This window comes from Onychostoma macrolepis, chromosome 19 (genome assembly GCF_012432095.1).
Source record: "Onychostoma macrolepis isolate SWU-2019 chromosome 19, ASM1243209v1, whole genome shotgun sequence".
Classification (NCBI taxonomy): Eukaryota; Metazoa; Chordata; class Actinopteri; order Cypriniformes; family Cyprinidae; genus Onychostoma; species Onychostoma macrolepis.
Genome location: NC_081173.1, coordinates 33,139,587 through 33,158,962, shown reverse-complemented (window position 1 = coordinate 33,158,962; position 19,376 = coordinate 33,139,587). Strand labels below are relative to the sequence as shown.

The following is a 19,376-nucleotide window of genomic DNA, read 5'->3' as shown; positions in this document are numbered from 1 at the left end:
AGTTCAGTTCAATAAAATAAAATAAAATAAAATTTACTACTAAATACTAATATTTTATTTTACAGTAGAATTTTTGATGAACTTGCTTAATTGTTATAATTTATAAATACATAAAAATAAAATTAAAATTTGTATTATTAAAATTTTTAAATACCCTTTTTATTTTGGTTTATTATTATTACTAATATCAAATAGTTTTTATTTTACAATACAATAGGATTATTGCAATTGTGGCATATATTTACTGTTGTTTTATTTTAATAATTATTTTTATTTGTTATAATTAAAATAATAATACTAAAAGAAAATTCATATTTTGGTTGTTTATATTATTATTGTAATTATTATTATTATTAAATAGTATTTATTTTTCAGTACAATAGGAGTATTGCAATTGTGACACATTTCTTTACTTGTTTGTTATAATTCAAATAATAGTTAAATCAATAAAAAGGACTCCAGTATTGACAAAAATACTTCATCTACAGTAATATTTGCATTATATATTTACTCTTGTTCAAATCAAAGTTTTTACATATTTTAACACATTTTACATGTTTAAGTAATTAAAATATTTTTTTCTGATGAATCTATTGTCATTAAAACACTTTCAAACTCAGAAGAAAAAATAAAATATTCAGTAAATATTATGAAATATTTTAAAACAAATATTCTGTCATGTTTTTCTCTAAAGATCTCGTAATAATGTAATATGTCTTTATTGTAGTTATAACTATATTTGATTAAATGCTGTGATTAATGTTTTGCCTTGTGTCTCATGAGAAATCAATTATATTCATGATTCAAAAAGCATTCAGACATTTCTCAGATTCATCAGCTTTATTGTGCAGTACAGACTGATCTTTACATTGAGAAACCAGAAATAGTGATTACATATTACATATTCAATTCAATTCAATTTTCACTTTATTGTTGGAATTTCTTCCAAAAATTGTCTCGCATCCCATAGCGTTTACTGTCTAACATGAATTCACAGCAGTACACATTACACAATACAATACACACACACACAAAAGTACACATTGGTGCATATCCATCTGCAGTGCAAAAACCTTAAGTACCTTCCATTCCTCAGAATCTTGCTGCCTACTTAGACCCCCTATTCTGATTAATTAATTTTACTGACTGATGAACAAAAGATTTACGTAATCTGTTCAGTCTGGCATATGGTACTCTCAGTCTTCTATTCGATTATATTCATCAATTACAATCTGATCTCAAGATGAGTTGTCATTGTTTTATTATTTGTGCACAAAAACAATCCAGAAAAATGAGATGAATGATAACATATGAATATTTTCTGAATGAATGACTGATCTGACTGACTCTATGAGGATTTCTGACACACATTTATTCTGATTGATGCTAATATTAATGTGATGAAGAGACTCTATAACATCTGTTACTGATTGATCATGCAGCTCAAAGCATTATGGGTATAATCTCTCTACAGTCTATTCTGAATCATCAATACAGTTTCACCGATGATCTAGAACCAAGCCTAAACCCAGGATAGAGCGGCTGAGTGAATGTGGTCTGGACTGTGTAGATGAGGCTCATTGTGTCAGAGACGTTGTAGAAGGACAGAGTTCCTGCTCTGTGATCCACAAACACTCCTATTCTCCTGCTGATGGACTTCACAGGGAGATCAGTCTGTATCTTATTGTGTATGAACGAGTATTTGGAGCGAGTGCAGTTCAAACTCCAGGAGTGATCATTATATCCAAACACACACTCATCACCCAGTCCCTTCCTGCTGATGCTCTTATGTGACACTGATATTAACACACCATAATCTCCACTCCACTTAATCTCCCAGTAACAGCGTCCACACACACTCTCTCTACACAACACCTGAGGATTCAATACATCAAATCTGTCTGGATGATCAGGATACGACTGAACTGTGAGAGTGTTAGTAATCACTCTGTTGCTCTCAGACAGACAGAGGTGTTTATGTGCTGTGTTCAGATCCAGAGTGAGCTGATGGTAATCTGATGGAGATAAAACACATCAGAATCAGGAATTATGAATGAATTATTAAATCAGACACACAAACACATGATCTTTAATATAAGACTATAAAATCATCCAAACCTGCACTAAACCTAAACCTGTGTCACAGAACACATTCTGATATATATTTTCATATATATCTTATGTGTATGTTTTAACAGTCTTTTATTAGAATATTATATAAGAGTGTTGAAATGTACAGAGATCTCACTACACACCGGCTGAATGATCGATCTGGTCTCCTAGCAACAGTGACAGCAGCTGTTGCCAAGCAACAGTAACGACTGTATTAGACTGTTTCAAACTGATGCTCAACCGTCTGAATCCATTCATGTACATCATAAACAAATATAATCTCTCTGTGAAATCACGTCACAGATCAGCATCAACATCTACACCGCTCTGAAGTGTTTTTATATCATCAGCTCTCTGACTGTGGTGAAAGCAGTGCTTGTAGTTTACAGTGTGATCTGTCACCGGTGTGCAGTGCGTCATGGGATACTGTGTGTGTGTGTGGCACACACACACATATACATACAGTACATGTGTAGATATATAGATATATAGATGATAGATAGATAGATAGTGCACTAAGTCTTACAACATAAAATAAATGCTGAAACAATGTGCAATTTTTTGATATACATAACAGTCATCTCACCCACTCAGACACACACTTCATCCCTCTCAAACATGTACTTACCTGCCCCCCCCCCACTAAACACTCACATACATATGATATCTTTAATGATATACACTGATCACAGTACCCTTGCACGGTAACTCGGTTGAGCAACCGCATCATTTCACTACGTCTTGCTGGATAACTCTGTGTATGTCACAAATTATCTTTGTATCCTTCTATATTAATGGAAAGATTGCATAATGTTTGTCAATGTTAGTTTGTCATGTTTTACAGCATTCTACACATTTTCAGTCCAATCCTGATGAAGAGCAGTTCTCCCAGGTTGAGAGGTTCCTGCTGCAGTTTCACCAGTAAAGAAAATGACTCATTACAATTCACTTGGAGGACCACATACGCCATGCAGTGGTGGATGGAGGGAAGCTGAGAGCATTTCTTTAGATATTGATTGATTTTTGTGGTTTAATATCATAAATACAGTATCTCACAAAAGTGAGTACACCCCTCACATTTCGGCAACCATTTTAGTATATCTTCTCAAGGGACAATTCTATAGAAATTAAACTTGGATATATTTTAGAGTAGTCAATGTGCAACTTGTATGGCAGTAAAGATTTACTGTCCTCTGAAAATAACTCAACATACAGCCATTATTGTCAAAAAAGCTGGCAACAAAAGTGAGTACACCCTACGTGATAACAGCTATACGTTGTTTAACCATGCAAAGCCACATGTCCTATTCATCATGTTCATGTTTTTGTCTGCTTGATAGGACTATACAAATTTGTGTATCTTATATTACAGCAGTTAAAATTTGGTGATTTGAGTACAATTCTCTCATACTGACCACTGGATGTTCAACATGGCACCTCATGGCAAAGAACTCTCTGAGGATTTGAGAATTAGAATTGTTGCTCTCCACAAAGATGGCCTCGCAAGGAACAAGCCTCGCAAGGGTCGATCAAAGATGTTAGATCCTTGTGCTGTGCTTTAGGTGCAGAAGCTGGCTTCGAAAAACAGATGCATGAGTGCTGCCAGCATTGCTTTAGAGGTTGCAGAAGTGGAAGGTCAGCTTGCCAGTGCTCAGACCATACGCCGCACACTGCAACAAGTCAGTTTGCATGGCCGTCATCCCAGAAGGAAGCCTCTTCTGAAGCTGGCTTACAAAAAGCCTGCAAACAGTTTGCTGAAGACAACCTGTCCAAGAGCATTAATTACTGGAACCATGTCCTGTGGTCTGATGAGACTAAGATAGATAGGCTGATCTGATGAGGCTCAGATGGTGTCCAGCATGTATCGCCACACATGCCCTGGTGAGGAGTACCAAGAAAACTGTGTCTTGCCTACAGTCAAGCATGGTGGTGGTCGCTTCATGGTCTGGTGCTGCATGAGTGCTGCTGGTACTGGGGGAGCTGAGGTTCATTGAGGGAAACATGGATTCCAACATGTACTGTGACATTCTGAAGCAGAATATAATGCCCTCCCTTCAGAAACTGAGCCGAACGGCAGTTTTCCAACATGATAACGACCCCAAACACACCACCAAGATGACAACTTTGTAAGAGACATAGGTCCAGCGTGGTACAGAGTCACCGTGAGTTATTCTGTGGGGAGGTCAAAGGGCCTGCCTTTCTCCAGATGGACAGTAAAAATCAACAGAATGCCATCAAAGAATACCTGGAGGGGAAATCGGATGAAGCAAGAGATGTCTTTTTATTCATCAAGAGCTGGACACATTCATATCAAATTGTCTTGATGACCAAGGCCTGAAGGTCCATGTCATGTTCTGTGAATACTCTATCACAGCAAGGAACCTCTCCATGTAGTGGTATGTATGTGTACTGCATATCAAGAACTGTTTATCTGATCATACAACTGTTCATTCAACTGCTCAGACTTTATGCTATTTGGAACATATCTTTTGTTAAGCACTTTGTTAAGTCAAAAGTTTTTGAACAGTAAGATTTTTAATATTTCTTTATAGTCTCTTCTGCTCACCAAGCCTGCATTTATTTGATCCAAAATACAGCAAGAACAGTCAAATTTTGAAATATTTTTACTATTTAAAATAACAGTTTTTTATCACCTTTTGCCGCAACCTACATGCACTTCATCTGCACTTCCTTCACCCTCTCAGTTTTCAGCACTGGACACAAACAGTGCTACTGACACTCTTTGCTCCACTCTAACATCTTGCTTAGACAACTTTTGCCCCCTTTCATCCAGACCAGCACGCACTACCCCCTCTGCCCGCTGGCTGTCTGATGTTCTCCGTGAACATCACACTAAACTAAGGGCTGCAGAGAGGAAGTGGCACAAATCAAAAAACTCTACTGACCTAAGTGCGTATCAGTCACTCCTCTCTTCCTTCTCTGCAAATGTCTCCACTGCTAAAACGACATACTATCACAACAAAATCAAAACTGTTCTGACTCTCGCACACTTTTCAAAACTTTCTCTTCTCTCCTCTGTCCTCCTCCCCCTCCTCCTTCATCAACTCTTACAGCTGATGACTTTGCAACTTTCTTCACAAATAAAATGAGAACCATCAGTGACCAATTCCTCACACCACAAACTGATAACTTCATGCCGACAAATACACACTCTCTCACCTCCTTCTCTCCTCTCTCGGAGACGGAAGTTTCCAAACTCATCCTTTCCAATCATCCCACTACTTGTCCACTAGATCCTATCCCCACTCACCTCCTTCAGGCCATTTCTTCTTCAGTCATACCTGCGCTTACTCACATTATCGACACCTCTCTTTGCACTGGTACATTTCCCACAGCATTTAAGCAGGCTCGGGTAACCCCACTGCTTAAAAAACCCTCTCTAAATCCAGCACTTTTAGAACACTACAGACCGGTATCCTTTCTTCCATTCATTGCAAAGACACTCGAGCGAGTTGTGTTCAACCAACTTTCTTTGTTTCTTGCACAGAACAATCTTCTGGACAACAACCAATCTGGCTTCAGAAGCAGACACTCTACTGAGACTGCCCTACTGTCGGTTACAGAGGCCCTGAGACTGGCAAGAGTGGCTTCCAAATCCTCTGTACTCATCTTACTGGACCTGTCTGCTGCTTTTGATACAGTTAACCATCAGATCCTCCTGTCCACTCTCAGAAAGATGGGCATCTCAGGAACCGCGCTCCTGTGGTTGGAATCTTACCTCTCAGATAGGTCCTTCAGGGTGTCTTGGAGGGGTGAGGTTTTAAAGTCACAACTTCTTGCTACTGGGGTTCCTCAAGGCTCAGTGCTTGGACCACTTCTCTTCTCCATCTACATGTCGTCATTAGGATAGGTCATTCAGAAGCATGGCTTTTCTTATCACTGCTGTGCTGATGATACTCCACTCTACTTCTCATTCCAACCAGATGATCCGACAGTAGCTGCTCGCATTGCAGCCTGTCTGAGTGACATCTCTAGCTGGATGAAAGACCATCACCTTCAGCTCAACCTTGCCAAGACAGAACTGCTCATGGTCTCAGCCAATCAATCACTTCACCACAACTTCTCTATAAAGCTGGGTTCGTCAACCATAACTCCTTCCAGGACAGCCAGGAACCTTGGAGTTGTGATTGATGATCAGTTAACCTTCACAGACCATATTGCTACAACTGCCCGGTCCTGCAGATTTGCCTTATACAACATTAGGAAGATTAGACCCTTCCTGTCAGAGCAAGCCACACAACTCCTTGTCCAAGCTCTTGTTCTCTCCAGACTGGACTATTGTAATGCACTCTTGGCAGGTCTTCCCGCAAGTACTATCAAGCCTCTGCAACTGATCCAGAATGCAGCAGCCAGAGTGGTCTTTAATAAACCAAAGAAAGCTCACGTTACCCCTCTTTTCATCAGGTTACACTGGCTACCAATAGCCGCTCGCATCAAATTCAAGGTACTGATGTTTGCCTACAACTAACGTTGCACCAATATATCTAAACTCACTAGTTCAAACTTATGCACCCTCCAGAAGCTTTGCGTTCTGCAAGTGAACAACGCCTTGTGGTGCCATCACAAAGAGGTACCAAATCTCTCTCACGGACCTTTTCCTGGACTGTGTCCAGCTGGTGGAATGACCTCCTGATCTCAATTCGAACAGCTGAGTCTTTAGCCATTTTCAAAAATCATCTAAAGACACATCTTTTTCGCCAGCACCTGACCAACTAATACTAACACTTACCTATTCTATCTATTTATATAAAAAAAAAAAAACGTAAAAAAAAAAACTAGCTACGTGTACTGTGCTGGACTAACTGAGACTTGTCATGGCACTTGTATACCGCTGCACTCTCGATGGTCTGATTGCTTCTATTGTTCTCATTTGTACGTCGTTTTGGATAAAAGTGTCTGCTAAATGATTAAATGTAAATGTAAATGTCTATTTGAAACAGTTTTCTATATTCCTATTAAAATGTAATTTATTCCTGTGATTTCAAAGGTAGGAGGTAGTTTTTTTCAGGTTTCTTTGATGAATAGAAAGTTCAGAAGAACAGCATTTATCTGAAACAGAAACCTTTTATAACATTATAAATGTCTTTATCATCACTTTTGATCAATGTAAAGCATCCTTGCTAAATAAAAGCATTACTGTCACGAATCTGGTCCGTGGCTTTCTGTCTGATTGCCACCAGAGGTCGCTATTCCATTATATTGACTCTCACATTACACAGACTGTTACACATCACCCTGGACTGCATTTCCCATCACCAATTGCACAGCTGCGACCAATAACACACGCCATATAACACCCACTCAGTTCTTGCTCAGATCGCCGAGTATTGTAAGCACATATGACTACCCTAGCTGATAGTTACTTTACGGAGCCTGTCGTAATTTTCATAGTCATAGTCTTGCCTTGCCTGTTTTGGATTGTGTTTTGTGCCCCTGCCTGGATTATTGCTGTGTACCTGGATTATCTCTCTTTGCCTTGCCCTGTTGGATACTGTTTGCCGATCAATGTCCTAGGAATACTCTTTGTCTTGCCTCATCTATGTCTGTTTGCTGTGTATCGACCCATGCTCGTTTCTGACCATGTCTATGAATAAAGCCCTGCAGATGGATCCACACGTCTCATGTTCTGATCATTCCGTAACAATAACTTTCTATAATTTCAAGCTTTTGAATGGTATAGTGTATAATGTTACAAAAGCATTTTATTTCAGATAAATGCTGATCTTTGGCTCTTTCTATTCATCAAAAAATCCTGAAAAAAAAATGCACTCAACTGCTTTAAATATTGATAATAATAATAATCAGAAAGGTTTCTTGAGTAGCAAATCAGCATATTAGAATGATTTCTGAAGGATCATGTGACACTGAAGCCTGGAGTAATGATGCTGAAAATTCAACTTTAACCCTCTGGGGTCTGAGGTCATTTTGGGGCCCTTTAGATGTTTTGACATGCCCTGATATTTGTGCTTATTTCAGCTACTTAAAACATACTATTGACCAACATATATATTTTTTTGTATTCAGCACAAACTGTGCTACAATAATATGTGACCAAGATGGATATACATGTTTGCATTTTTTAGAAAAAAAATATGCGTGGTTAGTAAGTTTTGGGGGAAAAAATGTAGCTGAAATAAGGCCATAAAACCCACACTAAATAGTTCTGAATAAGACTTTTGAGTAATCAGTCTTGTAGGCTAGAATATTTACTTCAAAATTATGTGAAAATCATTCTGCTTACTCATTCACAGAAAACAATATATTGATTTACATTTTTCAAGACATGTTTTGTCATCGAGGGTCTATATGCGAGGGAGTGGCAATGGCCATGAATATTAAGTGAGTCTCACCTGAGAGACAAAGGGCCCTCCCCTAATGGCCCCTGATGGCCCATCAGTGTGACTGTGACTTTGAGTCAGGTAAGAGAGAATGTGAGGAGATTGAAAAAAATAGTTTTTTAAATTATTTGTATTTTATTTATAACACAGTATAATCAAAACATACATAATGAAGGTCAAAGACACATTACTGTGCACACTGATCTAACCACAGAGATGTGAACAGACTTTGAGTCATTCCTGCAACACAGTCTGTTCAACAAGTAAATCATACCTGATCTTTACGTGTGTTATTTAAGTGTTTCTACTTCTTTCCATGGATTCAAGAAGAAAAAAACATAATCAGTAGTCAAGGAGCTTGTTTTAACATAGAATATCAGTGTAGTTGAACATCTGATGTTGGTGCAGCGCTCTCAGAGGAAAACAGTTTGAAGAGACATCAGGATTCATCTGGTGCTGGTATCTGATTCAATAAAATACAAACAAACAAACAAACAAAAAAAATTTGTGAGCATGTTCATGTCAGGAGTCCGGGTCCTGCGTTTCTCCCTCTCACCACCAGAGGTCACTGTCTCCTGGATTCTATTCCCCAAACTCCACTCACCTCATTATTGATTAATTTGCCCCAGCTGTTTTCCTGATTGCCGTCCCTATTTAGGCTTCCTGTGTTTTCTGTTCGGGGCTCGTTTGTCTCACTTTTGTGCCAGGTATGCCTGTGACTTATGTCTGCCCTGTGCCTTGTGTATGTCCTGTTTTCAGTGGTTGTGTTTACTCTGGCTTTTTCCCCTTCGGGGTGGTTTCATTTGTGTTTTGGTTTATTTTGTAATCTGTAAATAAAGAAAATTCCTTTTGCCAGCATTTGAGTCTTCGTCTCTCCCGTCCCGTGACAGTTAATATCAGGAGCATCTGTATATATATAAGTTTTGTAGCCATAGACTCACACATGCTTTGTACTATCATAAAAAAGAGAAAAAAAATTTATATCTGAGAAACTAATTATTATTGTTTAGCACTTTATTAAAATCTATTTCTGAACAGAGTAGGCTATTAATAGTAAACATGTACTAAACATACTTAGACTCGTAGCATTCATCATGTTACAGTGTACACTCATATTACTCTTATTGTTTTATATAGAGCATGAAAACATCATCGCGCCGTAAGAAATTTAAACACAATGAATTGCCTATCATATTCAAAATGTTTTACACGATTCCCAAATTATAGTTTGGGAAAAACCCAACTATGATTCTGTAGTCATATAGCCTAGTATGTATGATACAATAAAACTGTAACTAATGCAAAAAAGAAACATTACTTACTCATCAGATTGATCTCCTCTACTGGATGAAATCGTGTTCTTCTTTCAAGGGAAATCCTGCCTTTACTCAGCGCGTCTTCCAGAAACAAACAGTAGCCGCGATCAGGATCTCCGCTCTTTGTTTGTGTTGGGCGTTTGCACGTGCGCATATCCCACACAGCTATTTACATATGAACGGCGCGAGCCGCGGGATTTCATTAGAGATAATGAGTCAGACGGGACAGACTGAACATTGTGTTGGTTTAATACGGATTACTTCATCACAGAATGTTTGTTTTCGATTGCTTCATTTCAAAGTAGACACTTCAAGCTTTCTATAGATATAACTCCCATGTCTCTGTGTTGAGTATTTGCTGAGTTACAGTTCATTTTAGTGACGCGTTTCTAAAAACAGTTCGCGGAGACGGAGAAGACAGAGAGCGCACCCTGTTGTTTTCTTATTTTTCCAAAAGCACAAAGTTGTGTTGTTATTGTGAGTGTACACAAAAAAAGTAGACACTTAACAGTTTCGATTGATGTATGACACTTATTTGTGTGACCAAAATCAACAGAGTATTTTTAGTCTTTTGCACTGATCTTAAAAAAAACGATCTGGTATCGCCGGCGATACTGTCGACCCCAGAGAGTTAATCACAGAGATCAATTACAGTTTAACAGATATTCACATAGAAATAGTACAAATATTAAACAATATTACTTCTTTTGCTGTATTTTGGATCAAATAAATACAGGCTTGGTGAGCAGAAGAGCCTTCTTTAAAAAACATTACATGTTCAAAATATGTTCGAAAATTTTGACCGGTAGTGTATATAAACAGGCCAAATACACAATGGAAAAGGAGATCAGGGTGGCAAAGAGGAATTATTCTGAAAAAATAAGGATTCAATTCTCTTCCAGTGACTCAGCAACAGTGTGGAAAGGTCTGAAAGAGATCACCAACTACAAGACACCATCCCCCAGCACTGTGGAGAATCAACAACCGGCAGACGATTTGAATGAGTTCTACTGCAGGTTTGAAAAAACATCCCACACCCGCCCTGAACACCTCTCCACACAACTATTAACACCTCCAGCAACCCCCCTTTCCCCCACACCTACACTTCAGATCAGCAAAGATGTGGTGCGCCAGGTCTTCTGGAAGCAGAAAAGGAAAAAAGCACCAGGCCCAGATAGTGTTACACCAGTCTGTCTGAAATCCTGTGCTGACCAGCTGGCCCCCATCTTCACACAGATCTTCAACAGATCACTGGAGATGTGCTAAGTCCCTTCATGCTTCAAATGCTCCACCATCAAATTACAGGACTAAATGACTACAGGCCTGTGGCTCTAACGTCTGTGGTCATGAAGTCTTTTGAAAAACTGGTGCTGGCTTATCTGAAGGACATTACTGGACCCTCGCTGGATCCTCTTCAGTTTGCCTACAGAGCAAACAGGTCTGTGGACGATGCAGTCAACATGGGACTGCATTATGTTCTGCAACATCTAGACAGACCAGGGACTTATGTGAGAATCCTGTTTGTGGACTTCAGCTCAGCTTTTAACACGATCATTCCAAACCTCCTCCTGCCCAAACTAACTCAGCTCTCTGTACCCACCTCCGTCTGTCAGTGGATCACCAGCTTCCTGACAGACAGGCAGCAGCTAGTGAGGCTGGGAAAATACACATCCAGCACCCGTACGATCAGCACTGGCGCCCCCCAGGGTTGCGTCCTCTCCCCACTGCTCTTCTCCCTCTACACCAATGACTGCACATCTAAAGACCCTCTGTCAAGCTCCTGAAGTTTGCAGACGACACCACACTGATCATCCTCATTCAGGACGGTGACGACTCTGCTTACAGACAGGAGGTTAAAGAGCTGGCTGTCTGGTGCAGTCTTAACAACCTGGAGTTCAACATGCTCAAAACAGTGGAGATGATCGTGGACTTCAGGAGAAACCCCCCTGCTCTCCCCCCACTCACCATCATTGACAGCACTGTAATGACAGTGGAGTCATTCACATTAGACTCCATTGTTAAAAAGGCCCAGCAGAGGTTGTAAATCCTTCGGCAGCTGAGGAAATTCAACCTGCCACAGGAGCTGCTGAAACAGTTCTACTCCGCTATCATTGAACCCGTCCTCTGCACTTCGATAACTGTCTGGTTCAGCTCAGCTACCAAATCTGACCGCAGAAGACTACAGAGGGTAGTCTGGACTGCTGAGCGATTCATTGGTACAACCCTCTCCACTTTCCAAGAACTGTACTCATCCAGAGTGAGCAAAAGGGCTGGCAAAATCACTCTGGACTCCTCACATCCAGCACACTCCCTCTTTGAACTGCTGCCGTCTGGTCGATGCTACAGAGCACTGAGCACCAGAACGACCAGCACAGGAACAGTTTCTTCCCTCAGGCAATCCGTCTCATGAACACCTGACAATAATTGTGGAACACACTATTTATACACTTATACACTTATTTATCTAACACACATACTTAGTTGTATGTACAGGTATATTATGTGCAAATTGAAATGTAGACTGTCTATTGTTATATTCCTTATTACTTTTTAAAAAAAAATGTATCTGTGTTTTTTGTTCTGTCGCTGTCATTCTGTTGCACTGTGGAAGCTTCTGTCACGGAAACAAATTCCTTGTATGTGTAAACATACCTGGCAATAAAGCTCATTCTGATAATTTTGTAAAATTTAAATTTAATTGTTTTTTTGTAAAATAATAAATATAAAAATACCCAAGGAAGCAATGGATGTCTTTTTTTTTTTTTTTTTCATTTTTAACTATGTAGAGGACCTGGACACATTTCATATAAAGTTGTGATGAACAAGGCCTGAAGGTCAATGCCATGTTACTTATATAATCTATCAATGCAAGCAATCTCTATTCAGCCTATGTACAGTATGTGTAGCCTACCGCATATGGAGAACTGTTGATTCTGTCATTTAAATGCTAAAACTTTATGATAGTGGAACACATCTTCAGAAAATTAAATGACAATTATACAATACCAGCTTTTACAATAATTTTACATACTTTTACAATACCAAAATCTATTTGTCCCCTTTAAATTCCACGTAAACCCATTATAATAAATGTCATATTAACCTGTGCCCTTCAGCAAGTACAAAATATACAGAAATTGATTAAAGTTATCAAACACTAAGTTCTAAATTAAATATAGATGAATCCTTAAAGCTACAGCAGTAATTGATTTCCTCTTTTTTACGTTTTGTTGATGAACAGACATCACAGCAGCTGGTTATTAGACTGCTATCACTGAAGCTAAGCAGGGTTGAGCTGGTCAGTGTCTGAATGGGAGACTCCTGGGAAACTAGGTGAAGAGGTGTTAGTGAGGCCAGCAGGGGGCGCTCACCCTGTGCTCTGTGTGGGTCCTAATGCCCCCCAGTATTATAGTGACGGGGACACTATTCTGTCAACAAGCACCATCCTTCGGATGAGAGGTTAAACTGAGGTCCTGACTCTTTGTGCTCATTAAAAATCCCATGGCACTTCTCGTAAAGAGTAAAGGTGTAAATTATTTTTATTAAAAAATTAGTATTGGTGGCATATCTGTGGTAAATCTGCTGATGCAGATATATCAGCGACAGGCATATATCGGCTGATAAAATTCAGCAAAACGATAAATCGTCGGGCTCTAGTAATGATGCTGAAAATTCAGCTTTGATCACAGCAATAAATTACATTTCACAATATATTCACATAGAAAACCATTGTTAAATTATAATAATATTTCACAATATTACTACAATATTGTTATTACTTCATTTTGGATCAAACAAATGCAGCCTTGGTGAGCAGAAGAGACTTCTTTCAAAGATGTTTAAAAATATTACACCGAACTTTTGAACGGTTGTGTAAATTACAGTTATGAGGTTCCACCACTGATCTATATATAATGACTGGATCGCTCATTGCGTTCTAAACTGCCAACAGGCAGTGAAGCCACCAGAAGTGTTCGATCCGCCATCTTACTATTCCCTACCAGCAGAGAGCACCATTGAGTTGCATGCAAACCGCTGACCTAAAATCACCCGATTTGAAGTGAATCAGTCGCACAGGATTAATTTTTATGTCACGTGTATGTAAATTCATTTTTACTTCAGATGTTATCTGCAATGTTTATGGTCTTTTTGGGTAGGATAAGCAAATATATTTAAATCATTTAGGTGGGTGTGTCTGCTGCACACTACCAACACAGGTAACTGATACAACACAAAATATAGCCTATTTCTGTAAGGATTGGATCGGCTCCACCATGGCTCCTAGCTCCCTCCTCCGCCGTGGCCCATCTGTCCACTGGCTCGCCGGGCTCCCTCGTCCTTCGTCTGGCGTCGACCATCCTGCACCTCGGGACTCCACTCCTCCGGCTGCGCCTCGTCCCTTCGTCCCTCTGGCTCTGTCAGGCTCCTTCAGGCTCTTTCATCCCCTCGGCTCCTCAGTCCTCTGTCGCTCCGGCTCCACCGTGGCCATCTGGATCCACACCTCTGCATCAGTCACCGGCGCCATCCGCTCCGCCTAGGACCTCCGGATCCTCCCCGTTGCCCTGGCTCATCGGCTCTCTGCCTTGGGCTCCTCCTCCACCTGCTTTAAAGCCCTGTCTGTTCAGTTCATGTTTGTCGGGTCTAATTGTTTCAGCGTGTGTTTCCTTGATTAAAGAATGTAAAACGTTTCCTCGTGCCTCCAGCATCTTCCCGAACAGCGTAACATGACAATTTCTTTATGTACGTAATTATTCGGGAATAATTAAACATGAACTTATTAGTATCAGAAATTGATTTGAATATACAATGAATAATACAATAGCCTCTGTTACTCAAGAGTTGAGCATTATTGGATTCGCGCTGCAGCTGAAGTGAATGACAGCTTAGGGAGTGCTCGTTGATTGTTTTCTGTAGCCTATATATCATTTTATTTTTATATATCAAGTTTTATTTTTAATGCTTCTACAAGGACCAATGGCCACGTATACACCGCAGAGTTTAAGGAGAGACAATCACATTTAACAATAAGGCATATTTAAATGTTCTTTTCATTTATGAACAATTATAAATATATTTGTTAAAAAAAGCCTGGCAGATTGTTCACAAGACGTAGGCAAAAGTTTTGCAGGCTATTGTTTACAAAAAGGATGCGCGTTTTAAACTTTTTTCTGTTTTCTGCTTGTTGTCTATTTTTCTTCAAAGCACCAACTTAGAATGGCTAATTTTGGTTTGATTGCTTGTACATGAGAAAATAAATAATATTGCCTTACTGATGCAGTAGATTTAATGCGGGTGCGGTTCAGGTCGCGGTCTTTGTGAAACGGGTCGAGAAGGAACAGAGAAGGAGATGTTTAGCAGAATATCGGGGCCAGTCTTAGCCTGATGTTCATTGTGCAAATGTGAATGGTGTCGCTGTCCGAGGTTAAGACTGGCCCTGACATTCTGCTAAACATCTCCTTGTGTGTTCCAGGTTCAGTTCTGTTGTGTATTGTGTTTAAGATCCAGTACTCTTTAATCACCTCAGTCTTGCTAATAATGCACCGTATTGTCAGGTTTCTGTGATGTTTATGGCCATGTAACTGTAAATCACACTGGTCTCTGCTGTAAAATGAGCTGGACCCTAAAAATCCCAATCACGTCACAGGCAAGAACATTTCAGGAGTGTGACTGTCCTTGTGTAGTACCTAAATATCATAATGTCAAACAACTGTCAGACAATGAATGAACCTGCACCTCAAATGCCAAGAATACTACAGCCTGCAACAGTGCTGTAATCATCTGTATTTATACTTATTCTTTATGTATTTGTGAAGTAGTTAGCTTACACTATTATTTTAATGTTTAACTGAAAATACTACAGTAAGATGTTTGTCATTATGTTGTTAACGCTATTTATGTGTATTACACATTTTGTATTTCATTGTTTGTCGCAAATCAAGTTTAGATATTTTTTTCTACAGTATAACTGACAAATTATGCTGTTTCATGTAAACAAAGTATCATGTAAATGTAAAATTCTGCATGACTACATCCTTCATAGATGGACCCTGCTGTGAGTAAAACGTATAAATACTCAGTAAATATCAAACTGTAATAACAGACAAAGCAATAGTAATAAAACCACAGTTACTCTCACTTGTGTGTTGCGACATTACTGTCTAATCCAATATAGTCACACAGCATCATCTTTTAGTTTCATTCTCTCTGAAAATCCTGCATCAAACTGTGCCTTGTTTAAATCAAAGCCAGATGGCTGAAACTTTATTCAAGATAAAGCTAGTTGTTTTAGTAGCTTTCCTCCAATATAAGCTGTTTTTTAGGTTCATGAGAAGGTTTTGAGTTCATGTTTTAAAGTACAGTGAACTCTTATGTCAAAAGATTGAGGAACATTTGATTTCTCAATTCATTACCCCTTTAAACCACCTGTTTTACTGTCCTTCTAAAGCACAAAAACAGTGTGTGTGTGTGTGTGTGTGTGTACATACATTTGTGTAGTCCTGCTGTAATTCTGGATTCTCCTCCACGATCCACACTATAAATCACACACAGAGTCATATTATTATGATCCTGGCTTCCAATGATTTTGAAAACAATATAATCAAGATAAAACAACATGTTAAACCATGCTTTAAACATACTAGCAATATTCTAGATGTTAGCAACATGCTAAACATATTAGAATATCACTAGCATCAGGGTTGCAGCTCTCACACACTTTCAGACTCTGTCTCTCGTGGACCGACTAAATCTCACAGCAAATAACAAGACAAAAGAAATCACTAAATCTTCTCAGGATTTTCCCACTGGTCTTATTTGGTTTCACAGAGACTGAACTGCCCTAAAGCACATTAAACCAAATAAAACCAGTCCATGAAATGAACAGCTAAAGCCATGACGGGTCAGTAGCCTCTTCTGGTGTCTTCTTTTACTCCCACTCCTGAACCGTCTTTGTGGACATAAATAGATGGTTCTGTTGTAACGGTGGCAGGCCCCCAAATTCTTATTTTGTGTTGGTAAAATTCAAATACCTGTAAAATTTCTTCCTTTTTTTTTCAGGCGCCAGACAAGACAAAATTTGTCAAGTCAAAATATTTATATATTTTAGTTTTTTGTTCCCAGATAGACTCACGAATGAGCACAAACAAAACCCCCGATACACAACAGCACAAACAAAAACTTTGGATTTAAATAGGACACTTACAAAATAGGGCTTGCTTTTCTCAAATCAAAAGAATAGGTTGTATTTTGTTAAATAACAATTACAATATTTAATTTCCCAACATTTAAACACTTTGGGGAAACAGAAGAAGAAAAGAAAAAAACAATAAATGGAAATGAGTAAATAACAGTATTGCTCTTTGTACAGTTCAAGCTTTAAATAAAAAAAACCACTCAATCCCAAAAGAGGCAGAAAAAATAAATAAATAAGCAAAAACCTCAGAATTGATAAGAGTCTAGAGTCTCAGTCCATACAAGTTCACAATAAACAATAAACCAGCATTAAGCCCGCTGGATGAGTGCATGAATGTTTGTGCGTCGGGTGAACTTGAATGCGTGTGTGTGTGCAAGTAGCATCGGCGGCGTGAATCAGCCTACGTTAGGGGCGACCAGCCAGCTGCTGCAGCAGGCAAACTTGTCTCGTCCGGAAATATGTTGCGACCGGCAACCATGCGGCATCAATTTTCTTTTGATTTCTTCGATCGCACCCGGTCTATGCATTTACAATCCAGTACACGCTGCAGCAGCCACATGCATCAGCTGTCAGGTAACACAGTTTTCCTTTCCCACGCCCTTGTCACTTCCGTTTTTCTCCTTATATACAGGTTTCCATTTTCCCAAACTTACGCTTAATTGTGGGTAAAATACAAGAACTGGCACAGACTTTTTACCGTTTTGCCACACTGTGTCTAAATAAACTCAGTTCTTGTCAAGAAAAAAGAGAAAAGAATGGCAGCCTGTGTGTTTTTGCGCTCTCCCTCTCTCTTGATCTGTCAGTTTATTAGGCTCATCCCTCTGGACTGACAACTGAGGGACTCAAACACAACTATTAAAAAAGGTTCAAACATTCATTGATGCTCCAGAAGGAAACACGATGCATTAAGAAACTTTTGAACAAGATGAAGATGTCCAAATTTTTCTTATTTTGAAGAAATATAATATTTTTTTTTTTCAATTTAGTACTGCCCTTCGGAAGCAACAGAAGATACTTGCATGTTTCCCGGAAGACAAATTAAGTACAATTTACCCTGATCTTCAAATTCACAAAGTTTTCACCCCCCGGCTCTTAATGCACCATGTGTCCTTCTGGAGCATCAGTGAATGTTTGAACTATTTTTAATAGTTGTGTTTGAGTCCCTCAGTTGTCCTCAGTGTGAAAAGATGGATCTCAAAATCATACAGTCACTGCTGGAAAGGGTTCAAATATGCAAAAGATGATGGAAAACTGAAGAATCTACAAGACATGGAGGATTTTTCTGAAGAACAGTGCTCAGTTTAACTGTTCAGAACAAACAAGGGACTCATGAACAACCATCACAAAACAAAAAAACAGTCGTGGATCATCCAGGTAACCACACGCAGTATTAACAACCAAGGGTTCACAAACTTTTGAATGGGGTTATTTCAATTGGGGCTATTTTTTTGTCTTGTGGACTAAATGTAATCATCTTTTATGTAAAATATCTTACTCAGGACAGTACTAAATAAAAAAAATAACATGCATTTTGTTTGATCTCTTATTTTGTTAAAATTACATTTTCACAGATTCTGCAAGGGGTTCACAAACTTTCAAGCAGCACTATATATATTTTTTTTTTATATTTTATTTATTTTTTTATATTTTTTTTAAGAAAAAAACAAGTAGGAAGTAGTTGTTGATTGTGTGTTGTCATTTAACCAAATGAAATCAACATCATTTCAGTGTAAGGTGCATTGCTCTCCACTGTCGTCTTTCATTAAAGGCATTAATATAACTTAAAAAAGAGTTTATATGGTTGCTTCTTATTTATTTTGTTTCAATTAATACTGCTTTTTGTGTTTGTGGTGGCGTGGCAGGGCTCAGACTAATGCTCTTTAAATCTGTTATATTGCTGTGTCCTCTAGAACAGTGTTTCCCAACCTTTTTTCTGCCGCGGCACAAAAAAAAATTGAAAAAGTGTTGGCCCCCTTCCTGATTTTTAATTTTTTTGCATGTTTGTCACACTTTAATGTTTCAGATCATCAAACAAATTTAAATATTAATCAAAGATAACACAAGTAAACACAACATGCAGTTTTTAAATAAAGTTTTTTATTATGAAGGGAAAACAAAATCCAAACCCACATGGCCCTGTGTGAAAAAGTGCTTGCCCCCTAAACCTAATAACTGGTTGTGCCACCCTTTGCAGCAACAACTGCAATCAACTGTTTGCGATAACTGGCAATGAGTCTTTCACATCGCTGTGGAGGAATTTTGGCCCACTCTTCTTTGCAGAATTGTTTTAATTCAGCCACATTGGAGGGTTTTCGAGCATGAATGGACTGTTTAAGGTCATGCCACAGCATTTCAACTGGATTTAAGTCCAGACTTTGATTTGGCCACTCCAAAACC

The 19,376-nt window shown here is 38.8% G+C and overlaps 1 protein-coding gene across 1 annotated transcript in view; it reads right to left on the bottom strand.

Annotated features, from left to right (window-relative positions):
* Window positions 1–850: 850 nt before the first annotated feature.
* LOC131526383 (NACHT, LRR and PYD domains-containing protein 3-like) overlaps window positions 851–19,376 on the bottom strand; it is an 88,944-nt gene continuing 70,418 nt past the window's right edge. Inside the window, exons 11-12 of the mRNA XM_058754668.1 lie at window positions 16,273–16,358; window positions 851–2,015 (exon numbers count right to left, since the gene is read on the bottom strand). Of these exons, the coding sequence (XP_058610651.1) occupies window positions 1,489–2,015; window positions 16,273–16,358 (613 nt within the window). The 3' untranslated portion in view covers window positions 851–1,488. The remainder of the gene's footprint in view (window positions 2,016–16,272; window positions 16,359–19,376) is intronic.